Source organism: Leptonychotes weddellii, chromosome 7 (genome assembly GCF_054177405.1).
Source record: "Leptonychotes weddellii isolate Sample4059 chromosome 7, ASM5417740v2, whole genome shotgun sequence".
Taxonomy (NCBI): domain Eukaryota; kingdom Metazoa; phylum Chordata; class Mammalia; order Carnivora; family Phocidae; genus Leptonychotes; species Leptonychotes weddellii.
Window position 1 is genome coordinate 39,201,805 of NC_138375.1, and position 26,396 is coordinate 39,228,200.

At 54.6% G+C, this 26,396-nt stretch overlaps 2 protein-coding genes across 5 annotated transcripts in view; one reads left to right on the top strand and one right to left on the bottom strand.

The window, feature by feature from the left end:
* The window catches only part of MYOZ3 (myozenin 3), a 381,468-nt gene that overhangs the window by 246,319 nt on the left and 108,753 nt on the right, over positions 1–26,396 (top strand). The gene's annotated exons all lie outside the window — the stretch shown is intronic.
* Positions 1,365–26,396, bottom strand: part of TNIP1 (TNFAIP3 interacting protein 1) — a 49,755-nt gene continuing 24,723 nt past the window's right edge. For 2 of the 4 annotated variants that reach the window (XM_081825643.1, XM_081825641.1), the window contains exons 5-18: positions 26,017–26,100; positions 23,007–23,198; positions 19,312–19,406; positions 17,616–17,736; positions 13,632–13,721; positions 11,731–11,796; positions 11,439–11,570; positions 9,270–9,398; positions 7,016–7,147; positions 5,596–5,721; positions 5,047–5,112; positions 4,546–4,737; positions 3,621–3,711; positions 1,365–2,118 (exon numbers count right to left, since the gene is read on the bottom strand). In XM_081825643.1, the coding sequence (XP_081681769.1) occupies positions 2,084–2,118; positions 3,621–3,711; positions 4,546–4,737; positions 5,047–5,112; positions 5,596–5,721; positions 7,016–7,147; positions 9,270–9,398; positions 11,439–11,570; positions 11,731–11,796; positions 13,632–13,721; positions 17,616–17,736; positions 19,312–19,406; positions 23,007–23,198; positions 26,017–26,100 (1,551 nt within the window). In that variant the 3' untranslated portion in view covers positions 1,365–2,083. The remainder of the gene's footprint in view (positions 2,119–3,620; positions 3,712–4,545; positions 4,738–5,046; positions 5,113–5,595; positions 5,722–7,015; positions 7,148–9,269; positions 9,399–11,438; positions 11,571–11,730; positions 11,797–13,631; positions 13,722–17,615; positions 17,737–19,311; positions 19,407–23,006; positions 23,199–26,016; positions 26,101–26,396) is intronic. The other 2 variants (XM_081825645.1, XM_081825644.1) reach the window with 2 other exon arrangements.

The window sequence follows — 26,396 nt, forward strand, 5'->3', positions numbered from 1 at the left end:
TGTCCACCGTGCGGGGGCTGGGGAGGGGCTCCATTCAGGAAGGAATCCGTTTCTCCAACCACACCACACTCCCACCATAGACCCCTCGCTATTCCACAAGGCCCCCGCCTGACGCAAACATGTGCGTACGATTGTGTCTGTACTGCCGTGCACGTGGGTGTCTGCACGCATGCCCACAGGCGCGTGTGACCACGTGTGTGCGCGAGTGAACAGCCACCTGTGTCCACCTGCGGGAATATGGGCAACGCATACCATATGCGTACGCACAGCTGTGTGCTGCAGAGAGTGCGAGAAAATACCTCCCCTTTCTCTCCAATTCTGACGATAACCATTCACTTTCAGCTGAGCCCACGGTAAAACCAGCTCTCGATCCAACGGTTCTGTTCTGACCTACACCTCGACTTTGGGGCCAGCATCTCCCATTGCCTCCAAATATCACCACTGAAGGGCCCAGAAGTTTCTGGGTCTACCGCACTGCCCAGTCTCCCTACTCTCCACCATGCAGCCCCTCTCTTCCTGAAGGGCCCTCCCAAGCCCCCTACCCCACCCCATAGTGCTCCCTGAGAGCAGCCAAGGCAGATGTGAGAGCAAGGGCCACGTTCCCCGGGTCAGGAATGGCATCTCCATGAAGGAGGGGCCCGAAGCCCTTATGGGCGGACCTCCCCTGAGCCTGTCTGAAGGGCCAGCCCTTAGTGCATTCAGGCTGAGGCCCTTGGGCAGGGATGCCGCCCCTGCTTTTCTGGAGGATGTGCCCTCTCCCCTCACCCTGGTCCCTGGCATTAGACTCCCCCCACCCCCCCCGTCTGCCCAGTAAAGGCCTTTCTGCAACAGCTGAGCCTACTGTGGTGCTTCCTCCATGGGGCCACCCTCGGTTGTGGGGGGGGCGGGGGGAGTTGGAGGAAGCAAAAAGAAATGGAGGGAATGCTTCGGGCCCCTGCTGTTTGGTTTCTACCTAGACCCACTCTGCTTCTCTAACTTGGCATTTGGAGTTTACAAAACCAGTTCCCATCCACGCTCACTCCCTCCCACAATTCTCCAGGCAGCCGGGGCTGAGACGAGGTAGTCCATGTGACAGGTGAGGAAACAGCCTCACCGAAGGGCCGGCCTTGCCCACTGCCCCCTGACATGTGAGGGGCAGGACTGGAATTGAAACCCAGGTCCCCTGATTCTCGGCCCAGACTCCTTCCACTGGCCCTGGGTGCCTCACCTTTGGAGAGGCTCAGAGCAGAGCCCCGGGGCTATCTGCCCAGAGCCCTGGTGATGCTCTCAGGGGACTAGGGGGACCGGGACACAGAAAGCAGCACTCTCACTGACTGGGAGGGGAACGCTAGCCAGGGCATAAAAGAACACAAATCATAGAGCACTGATCTTCAACTTGGATTTATGTCCAAGATTCGTGCAAACAGCTGCCCAGGGACAGCCAGCCACCTTGATCTGGGCCTCTGGCACCGCAAGCCTCCAGCTTCACGGTGGGCCCCTCAGCACATGTGGCTGGCGGGGCCTTCATCCCAGGCTGCCATGGTGCTGGCAAGGCTTCCGTGGGTGGAAGTGGTCCTGCAACAGGACGCCTGTCATTCTCTCCTGCTTCTGGGAGCAAACCCGCTCTTCCCGCAGCTCCTCAGAGGGGAAGGCTTGGGCACGGGGCGGGTCCGGCTACCATAGAGCTTGAAGCAAAAATTAAACACACACGTGAATGGGACATGTTCCACCGAGGGGCTGGAACCACTTCCAGGGAAGTTTCGAAAGGAAGGGGTCTCCACTGCACCCCACTCTTGAGACTGAGGTTCCCCAGTGATTCCACAAAGCATGGCAGGTCAAAGTCGGATGAGGCCTCTCGCCACTTGGCTGCAAGGTAGTGAGTTTCTCCTGGTCACCCCAAAGGAGGGGCCAAATGGAAGCCTTCCGGGTGGAGCCTCTCCAGTTCGGAAACAGTTTAGTTCGGGCTGGGGCACAACCCAGTGGCCCATCAGCCTCCCATCCAACCAAGGCTCTGGCCACACAGAGAACATGGCCTCTAGTTTTTCAGCAATCAGATCAGGTGGCTCTGTAAGACGAAGGTGGAGCCAAGTGACATAATCTGGTCTCACTGAGGCCCCTCACGGTCATTTTTCGTAGACTCTAAATAAAGAAAAACATAGAGGACTTTAAAAATGATGGGGTACAGGAGGTTTCAAAGGCCTAGAGAAACGAGCAAGTAACAATGGAAATCACAGAGTTGAATGCTGCCGAGCACCAGGCCCTGGGCTAGGACCTTAGGTACATCTGTCATTCAATCCTTGCCCTGCCCTTTGAAGCAGGCAGATTATTTTCCCTTTATGGAGGAGGGAATAAGGACACAGAGAGATTTTTAAGAATTTGCCTAAAGTTCCAGATCTAGGAAGCGTTTGGGCTTAGCCCATCTGGCTCCAGATCCCAGAGGTGGAGCAGTTCTCGGGGTGGGGAGAGCCCTGCCCATTCGCCCCTCATCCCAGCAACATCCCAGGGGCTCCAACACAACCTCTAGGGCTCTGCCAGGAGCCATGAGAAAACAGCTGAGCAGCCCGATGCCTCCTCCCACCCACAGTGCCTCCACGTCCTCCTGCAGCCCCTGCTTGCATCCCTTCTGTGAGCGGCCCTCTCCCTCCCGGCAGAGCCACAACCCATGGAAAACACCTGTTTGTGCTGAGAAGGACTCGGCTCCCCTGCTCCCCCGCAGGAGGCAAGGGAGTGCCTTCGGCCCCGCAGAGCCCCGCAGAAAGCAAAGGCAGTCACTGGGGCCCCGGAGTCCTCCTGTGACCTGTGAACCAACCTCCGGTCCTCAGCTGCTGCTGGCCGGCACCATGACCGGATGGAGCTTTTCAAAATGCATATCTGATCTGTCACGCCACTCTGCTTTAAACATGTCCAAGGGGAGCACATCGTCGCTAGGATAAAGACCAGCCCCCCTGTCCATCATCTGCAGGTCCCTGTTCAGCCTGGACTCACCTACCTTCCTGACCTTGCCTCGCCCAGCTCTCCTTCCCCACCTTGTCCTCGGCTTCTCCAGTCTTCTCTGGCCTTCTCCCCATCCTCCAGTTGGCTTCCCTTCTCCCCTCCCTCCCACCAGGGCCTTTGTATTTGTCATTTCTCTGCAAGAACATCCTCCATTGTCCCCCCTTCACCTGGTTAATGCCATGCACTCTGAGGGTCCCGACTCCAACATCACTGCCCCCCGGCCCAGGTCAGGTCACCCTGCTATCTGCTCTCATAGAAACCTGCTCTCCTTCCTTCACGGCACCTAAGTGCAATCAAAGGCCCGTCTGTGTGACTTTGTGTGTGCATTTTACTCATTTCTTCCTCCCTCACTAGGCAGTAAGCTCCGCAAGGGCAGGAACCATTATCTGTTTGTACTCACGTGGCTTCCCTGGCACCCAGCAGAGCACCTGGCATTTGGACACCACACTCAGATAAATGAATGAATGACTTCAACCCCCTCCCCCCGCAGTCACCTCCCCATCCTCTCAACACTGTTTTGGAACGTGAGGTCTCTCTTCCACCAAGAGCAGAAGGTGGTGATATCATCCCCAGACTGGGGCGTTCCTGGCAGGTAAGACATTATCTCCCCAAGGGGAAGACAAGACCCAGGACTAGACCACGCTCACCTGGTTCCACAGGCCTGGCTGTGGGCGAGTCCATCACTTGGGAGCTCTGATTGCGCATGCCTCCAAAGGGCGGCCGCCAGGTGTATTCTGGCTGCAATGAAAGTGCTTAGTAGTCAATAATCACAGTCCAAAGTTACAGTAGGGGCCACCACGCCAGCACGGCACGGAGCACGTGCTCATCCAGTACAACTGAATCCTTACGACAACCCAGGGGGCCATCCCCATTTTACAGGTAAGGAAACTGAGGCTCAGAGGGGTTAAGAAACTTGCTGAAGGTCATCGAGCTAAGAAGGGGGCCAACCTTCGGTTCTAGGTCTCTATAACCCCAGAGCCCTTCTCCTAAGCCCCGCATTCCACTCCAGTGTAGATTGCCAAGAGGATGTGTGTAAGGACTGGGCAGAGCAGAAGAAGCTGGGAGAGGCCAGGCAGGAGGCACTGCCACTGTCCAGGTGGGAGTGGGGACACCAAAGCAGAAGGAGAGGACGGGACAGGTGGCAGGAGCTCTTTGCAAATAAAAGGAAAGAAAGAAGAGAGGGGAGGGGACAGGAATGCAAGGGAAACTGGAAAAGGGGAAAAGAGAAGGAAAGCGAAGGAGGGAATGCATGGTGAGGGCCTGGTACCTGGTTACAAGTGCAAATTCTAAGAAAAAGTCAAACCCAAACTCTGATCCCTGTGGCCTGCTTGGTTGGAGGGAGCCCTCCTTCCTGCCCTCCCTCTGAGCCTTTCCCGTCCTACACCAGAGAGCCTGAGCGGCTTTGGGCTGGCCGGTCCTGCCTGGCTCTGGACATCTGCCTGCACACCACAGTGCTGTTCAGCCAAGAGCCAAGGATGCAGTCTCAGACCCCCTCACTTGGCCTCGCCCTCCGCAAAGTGCGTGGGCTGGCCGCTCCGTGTGTTCTGGACTGAAGGGGGGACACAGACTCACCAGATGGAAGAGGCGTGAGTTTGGGAGCGGGGGCGGGTGCTCCATGGCCATGGGGGGCGGGGGGTAGCGGATCTGGGACCAGTCCTCAAAGCCGTGGTGTGGCACCAGGGCCGGCACGGCCGTGTAGGCATACGGGTAGGCCCCGCACACGTGCTCTGGGGGGGGCTCCACGTGGTAGCGCTCGGCCGAGGCCTGCAAGAGATGTTGACATCGGGCTCTGGCCCGCGACAGGCCATCCCCAGTGACACCCGTCTCCTCTCCCTTTCTCTACTTGGTATCTTAGTTCTCTGAAGGCTGGTCGATGGGCACAGAATATCCACCGACGACAGCTCATGTGTCCCGAGCGCCTACTCTGTACCAAGCACTGTCCAAGTGCTCGACCTGCATTACCTCCGTGATTAGCTGGACAGCTGAGCAGAAACTGCCTCTCCCCTCAGACTGTAGCTCCCTGAATAAGGTTAAGATGAGGTGAGTGCTGCTTCCTCCCTCAAACCTCCTCACCTTTGCTTTCCTCTTCTGCTGTCTGAGGGCTTCTTTTGTCTTCTCCTCATCTTTGAACGCTTTTAGCTGAGAGGAGGAGGGAGGGAGAGAAGACTGTTGGCTCGGGTGCTTCCTGGCCAGGCCTGGACCCAGGCCGACTGACGCATGGATGCACGGGGCCGGCACTCTCGGCGGCCCGCCTGGCCCAGCCCGGGGAGGGAAGGCCCCCGTGGGGCAGAGCACAGCCCCGGCTGGTGGCTGCAGGTGAGGCCTGCTCACCGTGGGGGGTCTGAACACAGGTCAGGAGGGCTCACACGAGCCTCCTGTTGCTCTGCATCCCTATTAACACCCTTTAGTTCCACTCAGTGAGAGTGGGGGGCTCCGACTGTGGGGGTGGGAGTCAGAGGTCAGAGAGGGGAAGGGACTTGCGGAGGTAGGCAGAAATCTGGTGGCAGAGCTGGAAGAACCAGTGCGTGTCCTGACTTCCAGTCTCACCAGGGACCCTCCGATCCACACCCCTACCCTGTGAGGACAGGCTGGTTGCCCCTTCCTTGGCCCAGCTGCTCTCACCTGGGCATTGGACAGGGTGACCTGGGCCTGCAGTTTCTCCACCTGCTTCTTCAGCTCTTCCTTCTCCTCATTCATGCGTTCTCGATCGCTGCGCTCCCTCTGGAAGTCCTCCTCAAAGATCTTCACCTGGAGGGGAACGGAGAGAAGGGGAGGGGTGGGGAAGGTGAGGGAGGAGGGGCTCAGGCCGCTCTGGCCCCCTGCTGGTTTCACCCCATCCTCACAGACATTGTGAAGAGGGGAACAGGTGTACCTCTGGCTCCCCACGTCCACCTGCAAACAGGCTAGATCTGGGTCCCTCTATTTTATATTCTGGGCTTCAACACAGGGCTTTATTTAAACAAGGTATCTGTGGCTTAAAAAAAAAAAAGGGGGTCACAAGCCCCCAACCAGTCCAACCCTTTCATTCTGTTAAGGCCCCCACGAGAGGTGAAGCCACAGGCCCAGAGTGTGGATGCAAGACTGGAGCTTGTCTCCTGGCTCTCAGAGGACCTACAGAGCTCTCCCAAGGCTTCGAGGGCGCCTCGCGGCTCCCTGCTTCTGAGCCTGCACTTTCATATCCCACTGCAGACCAGTGAGACACTGGCCGGGTTAGAGATGGTTTATGAGGCTCCAGAGCATGACGTCAAATAGAAACACATGGGCGAGCCCTAGCCTTTCCAGTTTCCTTTCAGTCCTTCTGTGCCCCTCAAGGAGAAAGTCTCCATTTATGCTCTCAGGTCTTTAACATCTTTCCAGTACTTCTTAATTTCCCTTCCCCTCCCTCGAAGAGGACTCAAGTTCAGAGTCTTCATCAGGCAAGAGTATCCAGTTAGAGTTTAATAATACTGTTTTTCTTTTACTGTATTTATTGCTTACAGTTACTTTCCATTTGTGGCAAATTATAAACAGCGTTTTCCATTTATAGTAGTGATATAAAGTTCCTTTTTAAATACATTTATTGAAAGTAACTAATTTAAAATTCATTTTTTTATTATTTTTTAAAAGATTTTTATTTATTTATTTGACAAAGAGAGAAAGAGCACAAGCAGGGGAAATGGTAGAGGAAGAGGGAGAAGCAGGCTCCCCACTGAGCAAGAACCCGACACAGGGCTCGATCCTAGGACCCTGGGACCATGACCTGAGCCAAAGGTAGATGCTCAACCTCCTGAGCCACCCAGGTGCCCCTAAAATTTTTTTTTTAAATATTAGGTAAATAATAGCACAACTGGGGTATAGAGATGGTTGACTCAAAAAGGTGGCAGAGGAATGACCTAGTTAGGAACACAGTGCTAGAAAGGATAAACCTATAACCAGACAGGGGTCCAGGCCAGCAGCCAGAATGTGGACTGCTAATTAGAGCTTCCACATGATGCCAAGCCCATTGTGGGTCCTCAGGAATGCTCCAGCTCCCCACTCAGCACCTCCTACCTCTCGGGCTCACCTGCTGTTTCAGCAATTCGTTCTGTGTGACCAGCTCCTGTTTCCTTAGGAGGCCACCAGCTCCTTCTGGGCCGCCAAATGCTGCTGGTGGAGAGGAGGGGGAGGCCTGGATGCTCAGTGCTTCCTCCAGGGCCTGGGATTGGGAAGAAGGGAGACAGGCCCATTAGCAGAAGCCCCAGAAGTCTGGCCCCATTGGAGAGGTCATCTTCAGTGACCGCCTTCCTGACATGAGTGACAATAATAACTGCCACCACCAGGACAATTTAATAAGTGCTACCGTATTTATTTACACTATACACACATCATTTCATTGGATCCTCTCCACGGTCCTATGAAGAAAGACTATGATCGTCAACCCCATTTGACAGATGTGAAAACTGAGGTTCAGAAATCCATGACATGTCCAAAGTCACACAGCTCATAAGCAGACTAACTGGGGGGGTCCTCACATAGAAGGGAGAATCTCCCCTTCTCCGAGCAGGTGCAGCTCAATTCCTAGCACCCAGACCTAGAGAGAATATTAAGCCCTTCGGGGAAGCTTCCATGTCCTCAACCACTGCCTTGCCCTCTGATTCTTGAGCTTTCCAAACCTATGGTTACCAAGCCAACCTTTCTGTCCCCAGCTCTTCTCTAGTTAGATTACACTGGAATTTAATTTTGTCTTAGTTAGTATTTTGCCTATCTAAGCCTGAAAATGGGCTGAAACATCACCAAACTACATTTTGAAAACAAAATAAAAGCACCCTTCTTCTACCACGCTCACAAAATCCTTTCCTTTATGGAAGCAGTGTGCTCAGAACTTAAAAGGTCTCTATTAACGGGTTTTCCCTTCAGCTCGGTGAATGCGGTATTCGAGAACTCTGGAACGCTGCTCAGCACCCACCACGCTCATCGCCACCTGGACTTTAGCCCCCGGCGCAGCGGGGCTTCTGCTTGCCACACATTAGCAGTGCCCACAGTGCCTCCCTAGACAGTGGGGGGACAAAGAAAACCTCCCCCAACTTGGACTTGGGCCCCCGCTTAGTCTCTTTGACTCTCCCAGAAACCCATGGAAACTGCTGAGCCGAGAGTAAGCCCTGGACACTGCAAGGGGAAGTCATGGCTCTACTTTATCCTCCTGCTCCATGTGCCTATTTTTTAGATGAGAAGACTGAGGTCCAGGGACGCGGAGAGACTTGCCTGAGGTCACAAGCAAAGCAGTCACTCACACGTGTGTCTCTGTCCCCCGCAATGCCAGGGAAACCCGGAGGGCAGTGATCCAACCTGAGTGACCTCTAGGATCTGGCACCATGTGCAATATCGTGCCTGGATTTAGGCCTCCAAGTCCCCCAGCTCGGGACAGGTCATTCTTTTTTTGAGAACAGGTCCCAAGGTTCCCCAGACTCGGCAAAATCAATGCTTATCAAACCCCAAAACCAAATAGAAAGGGTTCCCCTAGCAGGGCTGGGGCCCAGTGAATATGCCAAACTCATGACAGAGCCTACTGTGGGCAAGGTCAAGAGGCGGGGGGAAGGCAGACAGACAGGAAAGGAGGCAAAGATGAACCACGGACAACTCCTCCAGGCTTGCAGAGAACGTTTCCTTTCAAAGCTTCCTCTTGTTAGTTCGCTCCTTTAACCCCTGGGCTGGAAGGCAGGCAGGGCTGGAAGGTGTCCAACCAGGGTTCAGATGACAAAACTGAGGCCCAGAGAGGCTGGAGTGGGTAAGCTGGGACTAGAACCAGCCCCCAGAGCCGGCCTCACCCCTACCCACTCGCCTTGGCTCAAAACAGCAGGCCTCTGCTTTAAAATCCAGCCTCCGGGCGCCTGGGTGGCTCAGTCGTTAAGCGTCTGCCTTCGGCTCAGGTCATGATCCCAGGATCCTGGGATCGAGTCCCACATCGGGCTCCCTGCTCGGCGGGAAGCCTGTTTCTCCCTCTCCCATTCCCCCTGTTTGTGTTCCTGCTCTCGCTATCTCTCTCTCTGCCAAATAAATAAATAAAAATCTTTAAAAAAATAAAATAAATAAAATAAAATAAAATCCAGCCTCCACCCGGATGCCCCATCTCCCTGGGTCCCGATTCTCAAGGGCAGGAACCCTCGGGCCTCTGCTCATCCACTCCCTTCAGCAGGTGTTTCCTGAGCATGCGCTTGGTGCCAGGCACTGTGCCGGGCGCTGGGGGCACACAGGCTGGTGAAGAGGAGCAGCTCCCCCCAACCCCCAGAGGGGAAGACAGATCATCAAACAGGCCATCAAAGGAGATGCAAGGCGCCCACCTTGTTGAGCCTCTGGATCTCCTTTTCCTGGTATTCCCGCTGCCGGGTGAGCGGGCTCAGCTGATCCTGCAGGTACTTGACCTTCTGGCGCAGCTCCTTGGCCTCTGCTGTCAGCTGCTCCTTGTCGGTCTGCAGGGAACACAGGGCTGGTCGGCAGGGAGCCCCTCCAGGAGGCCTGAACGCACTGCACCGCCTGCCCCAGCCCCCCGTCAGCCAGGCCTCCTCTCTGCCTCTCCCTCAGCAGTCCCCAGTGCTCACGTGAAGACACCATGCAGGGCATCAGAGCCGTAATGCCCATACCGTCCTGTCCTCAAGGAAAAGGCAGCTCGGTTCATTGAAAGACTCTGGGTTCTGATACCAGCAACTCTGCCAAGGAGCTGAGACCTTGGCCACTGCCACAGTACTCTCTGGTCTATGTTCCCCTCTCTGCCATGGGTCGGGGTCTCTTAACAGGAGTCACGGATGGGTGTCAGGAGGTCTGTGAGCCCCAGAACAGGAGGCAAAATTTTGCCTGTGCAATTTTCTAAGGAGAAGAGCCATAGTTTCCACGAGATTTGCACGGGGTCTTCTGTGATGCACAGAAGTGATCAACCACTGAGAACACTGAAAGGACCTTTCAGCTCTTACAGCCTCTAAGCCTAGGAGAGAAGACACTTAAATAAATGCAGCATAAAAGGTAGAGAGTGTTCCTCCGCAGAGGAACAAAGTACTACGAGGTGAAAAGAAAGAGCGCCACAGCTAAGAAACCAGGGAGGGCTTCCAGGTGGAAGCCCCGCTCCCACACCCACTATGGAACAGGCAGGGATCCTTCACTGCAGAGGGCCACAGCTGGACTGGCCTTTAAGAGAGCATCAAACCCTAATCCCTGATGTGACGGCAAATGAATGTCCAGAGAGGAGACGTGACTTACCTAAGGCTACACAGTGAGCTGGGGCTAGAAGCCAGGTCTCCTAATTCTGGTGCTCCCTCTCCCCTTGCAAGTCAAAGGAAGTGTTTCAAATAGGGGAGGTCAGCCAGAGATTGGGGAGAGCAGCCTTGGGAAGACCTTGTGGGAGGTGTTCTGGACTCCCACTTGAGAGGCTCCAGGATTAGCATGGCCTCTTATCACCATGTGTCCTTAACACAGGGCCACCTCCCCCCCAGCTAACAGGGAGGACGGTCCCATCCTGGGGACTTATCTCACCCACGGCTGCAAGCTGGGGGAAGGGACAAAAGAGCCAGGGGTCCGGTGGACAGTCGCAGATGTGACTGCACTCGGAGAAAAGACAGGCAGGGTCCTCCCTCACTAACACACACGTTCAAGGCAAGGGGTGGTCACTGAGGCAGGCTGACCCCTCGGATAAAGCCCCTGGGTGTCACATGCTGACAGAGGGAACTCTGAAATGCAATCCGTGTTGAAAATGGCCATTTTTAAGCTAGGCCAAAGCAGCCTGTGCCCAGTTCCCACGAAGGGGAAGACACTATGACATAAATACAATCTTCCAAGAGTCTGGGGGCCCTGAGGCCTTTCCTTGTTAAGCTGGCCCAGGATCCTGGAGGCCTTGGCTGCTATCGGTCACACACTGACGGATCAGATGCGATTTCTTCAGGGCACCTGCTCCTGGCCCCCCTCAGACTGACCTGGTTCCCCTTTACGCCCTCCCGCCGCTCCCTGGAACTTCTCCTGTGATACTTGAACACACCTGTTCATATTTGTTTCTGCAATGACTTGTTTCCCACCCGCTGATCTGCTCACCGCTGAGTCTCTGCGCCCAGCACGGCGCCAAGTGCACGCTCTGTTGAACAGCGGCTGGACGAGTGAAGAAAGGGAGCTCTGTCTAATATTTGAGCCCCCCCTCCCCCCCAGACAGCCATCACTACTCTAAACACTCAGCAGCAGCCCACTCCCATCAAGCACCCGGGCAGCCTGCATGTGTCCTTTATACTCTGTGCTTCCCTGTACGGTCCCCTGGTCCGCACCGTTTTAAGTGAACAAACAGCTCTTCTGCATGCAAACACGAAAATATGGAAAGCGAGAGCTGATCCAATCTCTCAATATTCAGATGGGAAACTGAGGTACAGGGAAGGAAAGTGCTTTCGCCTGTGGCCACACAGCCCTTAGCGCTTGAGCCAGAGCTGGAGCCCCCAGGCCTCCTGAGCGGAGCCAGCAGGGACCAGCAGTCAACTTGCCTCCTCCATTTCGATCTTGGACTTGGCCAGGAGGAGCTTCCGGTCAAAGTCACGCTGCTTCTGCTCCCGCTCAGCCTCCAGGTCAGTCACCTGCTTCTGTAGGTCAGCCAGCTTCTGCCGAAGCTCAGTGATCTGGGTTCAAAGGCAGAGAGTGGGAGTGTGTGAGGGAAGGGGTGAACCTCCAAGGTTCCAAGCTCCTGAGACGGAAGCAGCAGGCCAGAGACGGGGGAGGCCCCGAGAGCACAGCCGGGAACCTGGGGCTCAGCCTCGAGTCCCCATCACCCCACACTACCTTCTGCTCGTACTGCTGCTTCATAGACCGGAAATGCTGGTCCCACTGCTTGTTCACTTCGAGCAGCTGTGGGGAGAGACGGGTTAGCAGGAGATAAGCCGCGAAGAGACAAAGAGGGACAAGTCCACACAGACCAGCTGCCCACGGTGCGCGCGGCGTGTGCGGGGGGAACGGTGGCCATGGACGCTTTGCCTGAAACCCTCCCTCCTTGAAGACTCGGTGATCCCCAAGGAGGAAGCTTCATCAAGTGCTCTATTTTATCCTCGCCAGAGAAGCAAGGCTAACACCAAAGGAACAGCGTGTAATTTTGGCGTACAGTTACACAACACATGTGCGACCTGGGATTGCGTACAAAAGCTTCCTTTGTCTCTGAAAATGAAACCTGAAGAAGCACTTGCACAAGTGTGTGTAAGTACACGCGTACCAGGCTGGCCGTCTCAGCAACGTCTGTGTGCCTGCAAAATCTAGAGGACTACCGACACGTAGGAGGTGGGTTAAGAAAATCATACTACAGACTGAAAATGAGGTGCTGTGCAGTTATTAAGAAAATCAGGCCCCCGATACACTGCTGCATTTCTAAGATGACCCCAATTATTTGCCAGACGTGACAGAACACTTCCTCAGGGAAGAAAAACAATCCTATACCATTAACTACATAAAACAATGGGAAAAGCTATCCCCATTTCAGACATGTTAACACATGATAAAGAGTACTCAGAAGTGAAGAAATATAGTGTATGCTTGATACATAATAACTACCCTTAAAAATATAGCTAATTTGGGAGGAGAAAAGAAAAACAGTAATCTGCAGTCATGCAGTATCAAGGATATAAATTTTCCTGCTTATTTTAAAAAACAGATTATAGGGCGCCTGGGTGGCTCAGTCGTTAAGCGTCTGCCTTGGGCTCAGGTCATGATCCCAGGGTCCTGGCATCGAGCCCCACATTGGGCTCCCTGCTCGGCGGGAAGCCTGCTTCTCCCTCTCCCACTCCCCCTGCTCGTGCTCCTGCTCCCACTGTGTCTCTCTCTCTGTCAAATAAATAAATAAAATCTTTAAAAAAAAAGCCGATTATACATTAGTAAGTACATAATAAAACTTAGGACTGTTGCCAACTTGTGGGCATCCCTAGGTGGTGAGGTTCTCAGTATTTTTCTAATGAGCATTATGTTACTTTTGTCATCATAACAAAGACCTCAGAGCAATACAAAAAGAAAACTAGAACTGATATGCACACGTAAGCAAAGACTGATGGAGGCCTGACCTGCACATGTGCTGGAGGCCCAGGGAGGGCAGCAAGGCCCAGGAATCCATAGGAGAAGCTGAGCTGTGAGGGGAGGAGTGGCTAAGACAACAGACAGGATCGGGCTTCCACCTCCAGTCTGGAAATACTGGCCCGGGATGGGAGATGGAGGAGGCACATGGGCACAGCCTCAATTCTGGAGACTTCCAGCTGGTGAGAAGCAGTGCTACTAGAAGGCGTCGGATCCTCTCCTTCTGTGACAGTCCCCCGCCGCCCCGACCCAGCTTCCCCAGTGACAGAGGAGCCCCAGGCTCCCCATCCCTGATGCTGCCACCTGCCTACCTCATCACAGCCTCCTTCCACCATCCAGGGTGTACCACGGGAGCCTTCCTAAACTATCCCCCTGCCAACAATTTTAGGCCAGGCCCCAAACGCCACCTCTTCCGAGTGACCCTTGTAGGCAGGGGAACTGATTAAGAAACTGCTGCCAGAACAAGGCAGCAGGTCTCTCCCACGGGCAGATGGTTCCGTGGTCACCATGGCAACTAACCACGGTGACCTGGGATGAGACAGGGGGCCAGGAGGGCCTTTGTCCTGCCAGGCCCAGGAGGGACGGAGGGTCCTCCCTGACCACCACCACCACCCCCTCCAGCCACCTACCTCAGCGCGTTGTTGTTCCAGCATCTTCACCTTCTTCTCAGCCGCACCCAAGGCCCCCACCTCTGGGCTCTTCCCTGCTGCCACACAGGCCTGGGAAGCACCAGAGAACGGCCCTCAGCAAAGCCTCAAAGAACAGTCCTGTCGCCCACTCGGTGCTCCTTGAAGGCCTACGCCCAGGGACCCAGCCCTTGGTCTCCCACTTCTCTAATCTGCCCACCGGCCAGGACACCACTACACATCCCAGCCATGACTAAGCCTGCTCTGGAAAGTCTACCAGATGACCATTCCTCCTCCCCTGCCCTCCTGCCCTCCTGCCCTCCGCTCGCTCCCCTTCCCATGGCCGCCTCTTGCCCTGCTCAGACTCTATCTCTAAGGTACTGCCACCATCCCCCACCCAACATCAACCAAAAATCCTCTGACCTAGAAGGCAAGAGTTACAGATTTTTTTTCAACATTTTCTAAAATGTTTACTTACAAAGCTTTTTAGAAAGATACGGAATAAAGACGTGTATGTGTGATCAGTACATGTATGTGTGTTTCCTAGCTCTGTCCTTTGCGAGAGCCTAACACGGTGACTAACACTCCAGTGGCAGGGGGCACACCTAGTGCCCAGATCTTGGTTTCTAAGTGCTGCTCTCCAACAACAAGACATAGGGTTCCTTAGAGAAGTGGTGGATTCCAGGGGCAGGGAAAACATAAGCAAGAGTTTGGAGTATCTTGTACCAGAAAATAAGAAAGTGCCTGGACACCTGGGTGGCTCAGTCAGTTAGGCACACACCTCTTGGTTTCGGCTCAGGGCATAATCTCGGGGTTGTGAGATCGAGCCCCATGTCGGGCTCTGCACTGGGGGTGAAGCTTGCTTGAGATTCTTTCCCTCTGCCCCTCCGCCACCTCTCTAAAATAAATAAATCAATCTTATTAAAAAAAAAAAAAAGGAAGTGCTCAGTAATAATATGATGAAGAAGAAGAAAGGCATGTCTTGTGGGTACAGGAGACAACGTGAAAGAGCGTCCCATGGCCAAAGCTGGAACAATCTGAACAAAAATATAAATCATGGTCGTATTGGATTATAACCCAAAGAATAAAATAAATATCCTCGAGTCCATAACTGGTGGAAAGGAATAGCTGAATAAATAAATAAGTGGGGGAGAAGGGATGACTCTCCCCTACAGAAGAATTCCAATTACTGAATATAGAAGGAGCGAGGGAAATTCAAAATCTACGACGGTAATGATGATCTCTGCGGGTGAGATCCACCATGGATACTAAAATTAGTGAGAAGTATAAGGAGAAACAGGATATTTGCACAGACTTCAAGTTCCTCCTCAAAAATAAGTACTTATTAACTACAAGGGGAAAACTGTTCCTTTAGTATGGAGAAACTGACACACACCCCCTCAGCCATGCAATCAGGTGGACAGTGATAAGACACACTGACGTCACGTGCCCTTGCCAGGACGCACCGGGAAGTGCACAGCGTCACTCCTGTGGTGTCTCGTCCAAGCGCACACCCTTCATCTAATCACAGTTAAGCCCACATTGAGGGACGCGCTACAAAATCACTGGCCTGTAGAACTCCCAAGTGTCAAGCTCGTGAAAGACAAGGCATGGCTGGGGATGGTCACAGACTGGAGGAAGCTAAGGAAATGTGGAGTCCTGGACTGGCGGCGCCCACACGGAAAGTGCAGGAGGAGGACGCGAGTGAGAAACTGGTGAACTCTGAACAAAGTCTATAGTTTAGTTAATAATACTGTTTATTTTCTAGTTTCGATCACTGAACCGCAGTTATGTAACTTGTCAAGGGGGTATGGGAATTCTCTGGACTACTTTTGCAACTCTTCTGTAAATCTAAAGTTATTTCAAAATAAAGTTTAGAAAAAAATTTTTTTGAACTAGGAAATGCTGGGGCGAAAGGGCAGAACAAGCTCAGGAGGCCAGCAGTGGAGTGCTGGTTCTCGCTCCGAGTCCAGCATGAGTCCAAGACCCACACCCCTTCTGGGCCTTGGTACCAGGAGGTCAGACAAGATGGGCTCCAAAGGCCCCAAACTCTGATATCCTGTGGGCTTGTCAGCATCTGTCCTGGGGTCACTGCCCACATTCTCTCTATCGCCTGCCTTCCTGCCCCCTCTGCACTCCCCCAGTGCTGGGGTGGGAGTGGAGGGTGGGGCGGGCCATGAGGGCAGAACTCGTGAGGCTCCAGTGCCCCCTGCAGGCCAAGGTCTGTCAGCACACCACAGAACCAGGGAGGAAGGGGAGCGGGCTGGGGAAGCCCTCCAGGGACCCTCGCCTTTACGGAAGGCAAGAGATGGGCCTGCGCCTAGAAGCCCGCTGCCTCCTTATAGGGCAAGGAGGAAGAGGGGATGGGGGCTCCTGGGGGTACACCCTTAACCTCCACAAAGAAGAGAAGAGTCAGCCCACCTGGCTGCTAGCACCAAAGCGGCCATTAAAAGCAACAGCTAACGTTCATGGGTTACCACGCGCCCAGCGCTAAACCTACTTCACGGGTATCACGTCACTGAGCCCTCCCACCATCCTTTGAGGCCAGTGTTACCGCTTCCATTTTACAGAAGAAGAAACTGAAGCCACACGGTTGGTTTACGTAACTCATCCAAGGTGGCCGTGCTGGCCAGAGGTGGAGCCAGCATTCAAGCTGCGTGTGGCTCCAGGGGGCCAGCTCCGCCACCGCCGAAACACATGCCCCCCGTGGGCCCTGCCTCCCCGGCAGGCTGCTAAGATGAGCTGGACCTCCGGGGAGTCGAGCGGCATGAGCGGACACCGAAGCGCTCGGGAAAGTGAAGAGGCCTGCCCACTGAATCCCACACCCGTGGTGGCTCAGGGAACCCACGGGAGACCGGGGGCTCCACCAGGCACTTCCACAAGAGGACGGCCAAGGCAGGCTCTGCCCTGAAGGGTAAATGGAGGAAGGGAGGGGCTTCACGGGCTGGAGTGCAGACAGTCATTTAACAGCATGGGTCTCTGCCGCACTGCTGGTGGCCTGCTAGCAGGTGATGCAGGGATCTTGATGACAGGAAGTCACGTGACCTCTCCACACCTCCTGCCACGGCTGTGTCAGGGAGTAATTGTCCCGGCCCTGCCTAGCATACGTGCAGAGCGGAGATCCAAATAGGACGACAGATTTGCAAGTCCCAGGTACGTTCCACATTGCCACATAGTAACGAGGAATTAAGTTATTAAGGTAATTGTTGCTATTACATAGGTGTGGGGTTTGTTAAAGATGTTGAGTCCTGCTGTGCAGCCATTGAACCCCATTAAAAGGGGAAAACGTGTCAGGAAAAAGCTGGGACTCAGCTCTGCAGGAAGGGGAAAGGCACAGACCGGGCAAGGGAGGAGAGCCAGCTCGTGCCAGCTCGTGCCAGCTCGTGCATGGGAACTGGATGTGAGCCACAGCTGGGAGCGGCCGTGGGAAGGGGTGTCCGGCCATGGCAATGTCAGCTAACCCCTACTTCTCTCCAGGTCAGAGGCCCCAGGACGCAATCCCAGGAGCTTATCAGAGTCCCCTGAGGGGCTTTCTCCACCCAACACCCTAATTCTGCCAGGAATATCTGAGATGTTAAACTGACTTTTGAGACCCACCCAACAGAGATCTTCACAAACGGGAACACGTTTAGGGAATGTGCCCAGACCGAGCGAAGGACTCGACACCACTTTCTATGAGCAGTGGCCAAAGGAACTGGAGCTACTCAGCCTGGAGAAGAGAAGGCCTGTGGGGGCCACCGAGCCATGGTCATGGCCAGCAGCCCGAGCGTGTATGCCAGGGGATGGGATGCGGAATGAGGGCTGAGGAGTAGAAGCTCCAGGGGCGCGGGCTGTCAGGCTAAGCTAAGGAGACACCGTCTATCGAAAACCTAGTAAGAGGGATGCTGGCTGCAGCAGGAGATGGTGGGCTCACTGCCATGGGAGGCAGCAGCAGAGGCCTGGCCCTGGTGATCGAGGATGCCATGGAAGGAGTTTCTGGGCACGTACCTGCTGCTGTCCGGCCACTCCCTTCTTGCCTGTGCCTTCTGTCTTTAGTGAGCCTGGCTGCCCACAGGCATTCTCTTTGCCACAGCTCATCAACAACTTCTTGAGCTCCATGTTTTCCTCCCTGGGTCAGAGGCAAACAGAGAGGTCACATTGCTGGCCCTGCGTTAAGGAGGCTGGGGTCCTCGGACCTACTACTCATCTGAAGTGTAGCTGCATCCTGGAGAAGAAGCAGGACCCTGAAACCTGCCCTTGGGGAGAACAAAAGAAGGCATCCCTAGGCCCCTTTGCTGGCAATCTGGGCTTCTCTAGAAGTCTCTGGTCATCAACAGCAGGGTTTCCCAATTGTGTGAGGTCCGCATACATGAGATCTCCAGGATGCATCCAAACCTGCATTAAACAACCCTGATCACGCTCCAGGGAGAAAGGTACACCCTTTCCAGTCAGCTTCAAACATCCTGTGTGGAGCAGGGAACAGTCTTAGCTGAGGCTAACAGGTCTGGAGCTCTCCTCCAGGACATGCTGGTCTGCGTTGTTCACAGGGAGAGGGCAGGCTTCAGGCTCAGAGCCTCCCGTGGGTCGCGGCACTTGGCCAGAACTTAGTAACACCCCTCCATGTTCATTTTATTTACTGTTGGGGTTGTCTTCTATTCATTGCAGGTAATGCTGTTTTCCATTAACTCCAGGGCAAGTTTTCTTTATCATAATTTTAAGTAAAAACATGATTCAAATCAAAGCAAATTCTTAAATCAATAAGGTAGGTGACATAGGACATAATAAAAAGTGTTGATGTGGGTTCAGGTATGACTGAAATAGGGAAAATATTTATGTTGTATCTGCCAGCTAAGTTTCCATGTAATAATAGAAAAACAGAGAAATAAAGTGGCTTTCCAAAGGTCACACAGCAGGGACTTGCACTCATGCCTTCTAGTCATGAGTCTTTCCTCCAGCCTGCGGTCTTAGATCCATGGATGGAGTCATTATGGCTCTAACACTCCCAACTGTTAGGCCATGCAGAAGTAAATACACATATGCTGACTCAAAATGGCACAGTGAATCAGTAGTTACACATTGCGCTCCCTGGGCCTCAGTCTCCCCTCTGCACAATGCGGGGTCTGACCTGCCTAACCTTGAGGGGCCCTTCAAACTCTGATAGTCAAGAGCAGTGTTTCTCAAGTGTGATCCTGGGTCTACCCACATTGGAATCACAGAGGCCCTCGGAAAAATGCCTAGGCCTGCCTCATCCACTGAATCAGGATCTCAGCAGAGGAGGGAGGGGTGGGAGTGTGAACATGTAATGCCTTCCCTGACCCTCAGTGATCCTGAGGCACAATGAAATCCGAGAGCCAGCAGGCAAATGAGGGACCCCTGACGGTCAGCAGGAAGACGGCAGGACACGATGGTGACCAGCAGAGGGCAGCAAAGTGCTGAGCCCTTGCCCAACAGCAGGCAGGCCGCTGTTACCAGGCTAAGGGGCCAAGTTCCCAAGGAGCACAATTTGTGCGGACCTTCTTCTGAAGCTCTCAAGGCACTCTAGAACAGTATTAGAAGGGCCGGAGAAGGTGCCCAAGGAGAAGGACCAAGAGACCTGACATCCAAAGCCTCAGAGCCCTCAACCCTCAGCCCAGAAATCGGTGCCAGGCACTACCCCTCTCCTCCTGCCCGTCTGACTCCTCGCTCCTGAGGAGCCTGGACTTACCACAGCCTCTCAGCAGCCTGATCCCGCTGTTCCAGGCCCTTGTCCAGCTTGGCCTTCAGGGCCTCATTCTCCTTCCGCAGCTGCTCACACAGGGTCTGCAAGGCAGAGGGGTAGACAGGGAGCAAGGTGAGGGAAGGGGTGCATCCCAAATGCAGGCTGAGGATGGAGGACAGGGGAGGGGCCATAGACACACCAGGTCCCAACACATTATCCCCTTTGCGTGGCCCTCACCCAGGCCCTCTCAGGACAGCTGGGAATCCAGGTGCTAGGCCCATGCAGGCTCCTCTATGCATCCTCCCCCTCAGGAGCCAGCCATGAGGATGCCTGACCAAGAATCAGCCACAGGACCTTCTGGTCTTGCTAGGCAGAGGGCTCCATCCCTCCTCCTCCACTGCTATTCCCACAGCGTAGAACGCTCTTCCTCACCAGCCCTCCCCCAGCTGACTTCTACTCCTGCTTCAGGTCTTAGCCTAAACATCACGTCATAGAGCAAGCCTCCCCAACTCCCACACCTCGGGTGAGTGAGGTCACTGCCATTATCCTTGCTCACAGGCCCCGTTCTCACCCTGCTTAGGACTTGTGACAAGTACAGCTGAAGAACCACCAGTCTGTGAGCGCCCGGAGGCCCAGGACCCCCTCCCCGCTCTCCTGTCCGCTGCCAGATCCCCAGCCCAGCTCAGGACCTCGCGCAGCCAACGCTCAACTCTGCTGAAGGAATGCCCGACTGCATGACGGAGGGGTCCAGTGAAGGAACCAACAGTGAGGAGCGGAGTCCTAGGAGGCCTGTGAGCTAGTCAATCTGGAGAATGTCAGAGGCTTCTGGTGTGGCCAGATGGCAAGACAGGGCATTCGGTCAAGACCTCAGCAAGGTCTCAGGTGCAGCTCGGGCTTGCTTCACTTCGGAGACATAGATCCCCCCTCTTCGCATGGGGACAACGTTCCTCCTCCGCCTCCTTTACAGACAAGCAAGAGCCCTGGGGTGCAAGGGCCCTGTGGCCTGCTGGTCCCCTGATGCTATCTGAGGACTCCTGCTGGGAGCACGGCGATGGGACGGGGCATGGAAGATGGGGCGGCCAGGCCCAGGGAGGGCAGGGGTGCCCACTAGGAATGTGCTGCAAGTGTCCGTACGAAGTTACTCCCTCTTCCGACAAATACTCAGTGAGCACCTAGTACACGTCACGTCCATGGCCAGGTGCTCTTCTGCTCGCTGCTCGTGGGAGCTGCACGGCTTCCCCAAAGCTACTTAACTCATCTCTGTTTTAAAAGCAGCCAGTGCAGGTGATGTGATGTGCATGAGGTTGCACAGCTGCTAAGAATCACCACTGGGATTGTACTCCATGTGGCAGACGGAAAGCGGGGTGTCCCCCGCTGCCCCCTGCCCCCCGCCGTGCCGCGGGCGCAGAGAGGGGCGGGAAGGCCTGTAGCCCGTGGCAATCACCGCCTTCCATGGCTCCCTTCCGGTTCCAAGCCCCGGGCTCTCTGCCATCAGCTGACTACTCCTGGCCCGTGAAAGTGCGCAGCCGTGACATGAGTCCACTTCTGGGCTGGCCCAGGCACAACTCTCCGGTCTCTCTCTCTCGTGCCAAAGGGCACGAGATGCTGGGCTGTCTGTCGGCATGGGCCGCTCAGTAACTGAGGAGCAGAAACAAGCCCCAACCACACGGAATCTGAGAGAAAACTGCACAGTAGCCAGGGAGATTTCAGAGTTGCCTGTTTCCACAGCAAAACCCAGCCCTTTCTGGCTAACACAGGGGAGACCCGGGAAGGCTGCGTGGAGGAGACAGCCTGGAAATGGAGGCTGGTAGGACACGAGGGATCTGAGGCCGAGAGGACAGAACACTACCGTGACTGGTTCCAGTGTCTAGCAGAGGCCTTGCACCATACGTGCCTTTGACAGTGTTTGTTGAGTGAACCAAGAAACAAATCAATGAATAAATGAGGAGGAACCAGATTAATGTGCCTCCACCCAGAGGCTAGACAAATACCCAGGATGCCACGGCCCTGCGCGGGAACAGAATGTTCTGCTCCCAGTCACTAAGGGAAGGCCGGGACGAGGACTCGTGTGCTGTCGACCTCCCAGTCCAGAGGGCTGTTTCCTCCGCGTCTCTGGGCCAATGCCCCAGAAACGAAACAGCCGGTGGAGGGAGGATGTCACTAAAATCATCACCTTCCATCAGAGGGGCCAAGAGAGCTTACCTGTGAGGTCCTTTGATCACTCACTCACTCACCCACTCAAAAATGTGCACGAAACACCCGCTAAGCGCTGGGCACTGGGACACAGTGGTGAATATGACAGAGAAGGTGCCTGCCCCGCCTTGTGAGCCTTATATTTGAGCAGGGAGCGCAAGGGAAAAAAAATGAAGCACAAAGTAGATAAACCACCCAAGAAGATAAAGTTACTAACAAACTATGGTAAGAGCCAAGAAGGCAACACACACAGGAGCTCGAGATATAAAAAAATACGAGAGTTTGGCAGGACCCTCTTTTAGGAGGCCTGGTATCAATCGCCATTTCAAAGCCAAAAAGTTGACACTCAAAGTGATCTCACTGCATGCAGTGCACCATCTTCACCTCCCCAGAGCTCGGCTCAGACACCTCTAAGCCTCTGTGATAGCAGAAAGACTTCTCCCTCAGCCTGGAACCCCCAGGCCCTCACAGTGTCCCCCACTGACTCCCCTCAACATGCCCTTCCCTCATGGTGGGATGGGAGTCCTGCGTTCTCCCTGGAGTCCTCTTCCCCTCACCTCTCTCCTCACACCTGTCTCCAGCCTGGACCCCCCTCCTGCTCTTGTCAGCCCAGCCCTTCCCGAGGTCACACACAGCAGACTCCCCCCTCACCACTGCCCCCAATCAACTGGACCACCTTGAATGTCTGCTGACACGAGTGAGACCATAGATCCGTGACCGAACAGTGACTGGCACAGAGGGAGGAAGGAGACTTCAGGTTATGCCTTGTCACTAAGGTGACAGGCACTCAGGTCCTCCTAGAGCCTCAGTTTCGCTATCTGGGAATCCTTCCCTACCCAAGGCCCTTGAGACTAAGATCCCCTGCCCAGTCCAATGACTGATCCCCACGAAACCCTACCAGTGACCACTTGCTGTGTTTGAGGCTGCCCTGGGTGCTTCATTAATACAGCAATCCCAGGAGGCAGGCATTCCCAACTCCATGTTACTGAAAGGGACAGTGCGGGACAGAGAGGATAAGTGACCTGTCCATCGTCATACAGCAAAAAACCCCAAAAAGTCACTACTAGAACCAAGGACCATTCTATTCCAAGGCCTGGCCTGGCCTAGGAAGGAATCTGACTTCACTCCCACGATGCAGGGAGGGTTGGGAGGCAGGTGAGGATGATGCTTCGAGCATGGGATTTAGAGCATGACAGGCTGAGGTCTGAATCCCAACTCTTCCACCTACTAGAGGTAGGACTGCTACCGACCTGCCCACATCCATGCCCCGGTGGTATCCCCAGCCATGAAATTTGCATTGCCCACCCACATTTTCCAATTTCCTTCCTCTTCCTCGTGCCTTCCCACACCTTCCTGACCTTGCTCACCACCCTGAAAGGTAAGTCCGGAGTCAGCCCCCAACGTCACCCTCAGAGGTGCCTGTGGTACCCCTGGCTTCCCAGGAAGAACGGGGGCAGGTGGGGGGGGGCACACCTGCCATCCGCGGCCCCCCTCCTAGCTGGCCTCACCTGTAGGATGGAGGTGCGCTGCTCATTCTTGTGCACTTTGGAGGCCAGCCGGTTGAATTCGAGGGCCATGCGGCCCAAGTGCGTGAAGAGCTGGGTGCGGTCCGGCTCCTCGGCGCACACGCTCAGTGTGGTCTCCAGGCGCTGCAGATGCAGCATCAGGTTGCTGTCCTCGTGGGGCGGGGGGTCGAACGCCTGGCGGGAGGGAAGGCACACCGACCACTCATCACCGGCCATTCTCCCTTGGCCTCCCCATGCCTCATGACTCAGTTTCCCCTCTAAGCCTTGCTCAGCCCAGGGAAATTCTCTAGTTACACAGGTTCCCTGTCTGGGGCTGACTCATGGGGCAGGACCTGGGACTCCCAGGCCACAGGCTGGCTTACCAGCAGCAGGCCACCTTCCTCCCACACTCTGGGCCTCACTGAGTGCCTGTGGGTAAACCACTCATCCACCAGGCCTCTAAATCCTCCTCTACTAAATGTACACACACTCCTCCCTTCCCTTCTACCTCATAGGGTTCTTATGAGGGTGAATGACATGTGAAAGCTGCAAGCTCAGGAGAGGGGTGTCACTCTATAAACAGCACTGCTTCTTCGGTTCCGGGACCCTTGAGCAGGGAGCCATGCAGAGACCAAAACTGTCTGACTTTTATGTCTACAGGTGTGTCTTCTAGGGAACGGTCCAAGCATTTACCAACTCATCAGAGAACCCCAGAGTCAAAACGGGTCAGGAACCATTGCTTTAGAGGGTTCAAAGAGTCCCAATCTAGTAAAGTATATAAGAAATGAAGCAAACTGTGGGAGTCCAATCTCAATAATCAGTCTCTCTCTCTCTCTCTTTAGCCACCTCTCCTCTGTCTAGAACATTCTTACCAAAGACAATGGTGCCCTAGTTATGCCAACACCATGCCCAAGGATCCTCACTGGCACCTTACAGCTCACCGCATCAAGCCCCGCTCCCCTGACGGGTATCTGAGTCCCCACCTTCCCCTGCCTGAGCCTCTACATACCAGGCCCCGTGCCTCCTCAGTCTTCATTCCCGCAGTGTCCCCTCTGCCCATCCTTCCCAGCCCTGCCCACGTTTCAGCTCCTCTAGCAGCCTCCCCGAAACATTTATGGAAGTCACAGACGTCAGTGCCATGGGGAGCCTCAGGGCTCAGGCTGAGAAACCACAGTACGGGCAGAAGGAACTTGCCCGAAGTTGCCCAGTGATTCAGCGGCAGAGCCAGGACTGGAATGTAGGCTTCTGACTCTTGATCCAGTTCAGTGCCCTGCCACACTGAGCTCCCTTGTCTCTGTGCTCCGCGGCCTGGAAATGCCCTACGGCCACAATGTGGTGTTCAGTGAATGCCTCCGTAGTATTGTTAGCACCTTATCCTAACAGGAGGGAAAGCTGGTGCTTCAATTGGGCATTCATTCCCCCACTGCCTCTTCCCACAAAGGATCTGAGGTGGTGAATGCTGCTCTATTTAAGGCTCATGAACTGCTTCATGCCTACGATTTCTCCCACCAGCCTGCAAGCTCCCAAGGGGCAGGGAGGCCGTCTTGCCTCTGCTTGGCACAGACTAGGCACATGGTGTGGCTAAGAAGGAACTTATTAACAAGATGGTTAAGGGCACCTGGGTGGCTCAGTTGGTTAAGCGACTGCCTTCGGCTCAGGTCATGATCCTGGAGTCCCTGGATCGAGTCCCGCATTGGGCTCCCTGCTCGGCAGGGAGTCTGCTTCTCCCTCTGACCCTCCCCCCTCTCATGTGCTTGCTCTCTCTCATTCTCTCTGTCTCAAATAAATAAATAAAATCTTTAAAAAAAAAAAAAGATGGTTAACTACTGGTCCAAGTGAAAGAGTGAAATACTCTCTGAGCCGGGGGGTGGGGAGTGTCTTTCCTCCTCAACCAGCATCTCAGAACCTTCAGGGATAGAGCAGGAGAACCCTTCTGATACTCAGACCTACCTGATACGGTGAGGAGCCGCTTGTCACTGAGGGCATGCTAGTGTAAGCCGGATGACCACTTGATGGGGACCTTGCACAGGGGGGGAGGGGAAACTAACAGATACAACATGCCACCAGTGAACTAAGGAGCAACATCTGCCCCCTAGTTCTTGGTGGGAGGAGGAAACAGAGACCACGGGGAAGAGTCAGGCCACTTACTGCCTTATAACCACCACCAAAAAAATCTCAAAGTGAACACGGAGGGAGAAGGAGGAGAGGACAGCACTTTAAGACTTTTCAAGAATGTTCTAGACCAGGGGGCGCCTGGGTGGCTCAGTTGGTTCAGCTCAGGTCATGATCCTGGAGTCCCGGGATCGAGTCCTGCATCGGGCTCCCTGCTTGGCGGGGAATCTGCTTCATCCTCTGACCCTCCACCCGCCATGCTCGCTCTCTCAAATAGATAAATAAAAATCTTTATTAAAAAAAAAGAAAGGATGTTCTAGACCTTTTGCACGGTTCTCCACTAAGTCTGCCATTTTAAGAGACAGCAGAGGGGGACACAGTTGGAATAAAGGCAACAAGTAGGGTAAGGTAAGGAAAGAGGATGCTGGATAGACACCTCCAGAGCTGAAGGAGTGTGTGTGTGTGTGTGTGTTTGCATAAATGCCCTGAAGGGGTGCCTGGGAGGAACAGAGAGCCTGCACAAAAGGGTAAATCACCTGCCTTAAGCTGTTCTGGGTTTCTCTGGCCCTTTCTACTCCAGCCAGGCTAGGAGCCCACAGGCCCAAGTGTGTGGAGTCATAGTGTGTGGAGGTGCCCAGCACAAGGCCGAGACCAGCAGGGCTGGCAATGTGCCCAGACTTTCTCAATGGTCCGGTGCCTGGATGGCCCCAGTAGGGGAAGTCACCAGCCAGGAATTTGCATATGTGAGCGAGAAGCACCCCCTGCCCTGGCCCCTTATGTATCCCCAAGTGACTCCAGAGTGCCCAAGGGATCCGAGTGGATCCTGTGCCTCTCCACCAGGGCCAGGTGACTGAAACAGAGAGGAGACGTGGGATGAGCCGGGGACCCGCCATCTACTCACCATGGTGTTTCTGGGGTGGCCGCCGCTCGCTGGCGAAGAAGTCTGCTCCTCAGCGGGGACCACTTCAAATTCAGAGGAGGTGCCCTGTACAGAAAGGGAGTTAGGAACTGCCTGAGAGGAAAACACCTCGCCCCTCCTCCAGGGCCTCGTGACAGAGCCGCAATTCATCCGGGCAGCCCCTCCACGTGGAGGCTGAGCTCACAGGGCAACTCCATATCACTTCCTGTGAGACCACAGAGCAGGATTCCCGCACCCCACTGTGTGATCTGAGGTCACTTTCCCCTCCGCGGCCAGTTCCCTCATCTGTAGAACAGGGATATTGGACTAGTGACCTTGAACCGCTAGCACTTTACAGCTGTATTCTCTTTTAAGGACCTTGC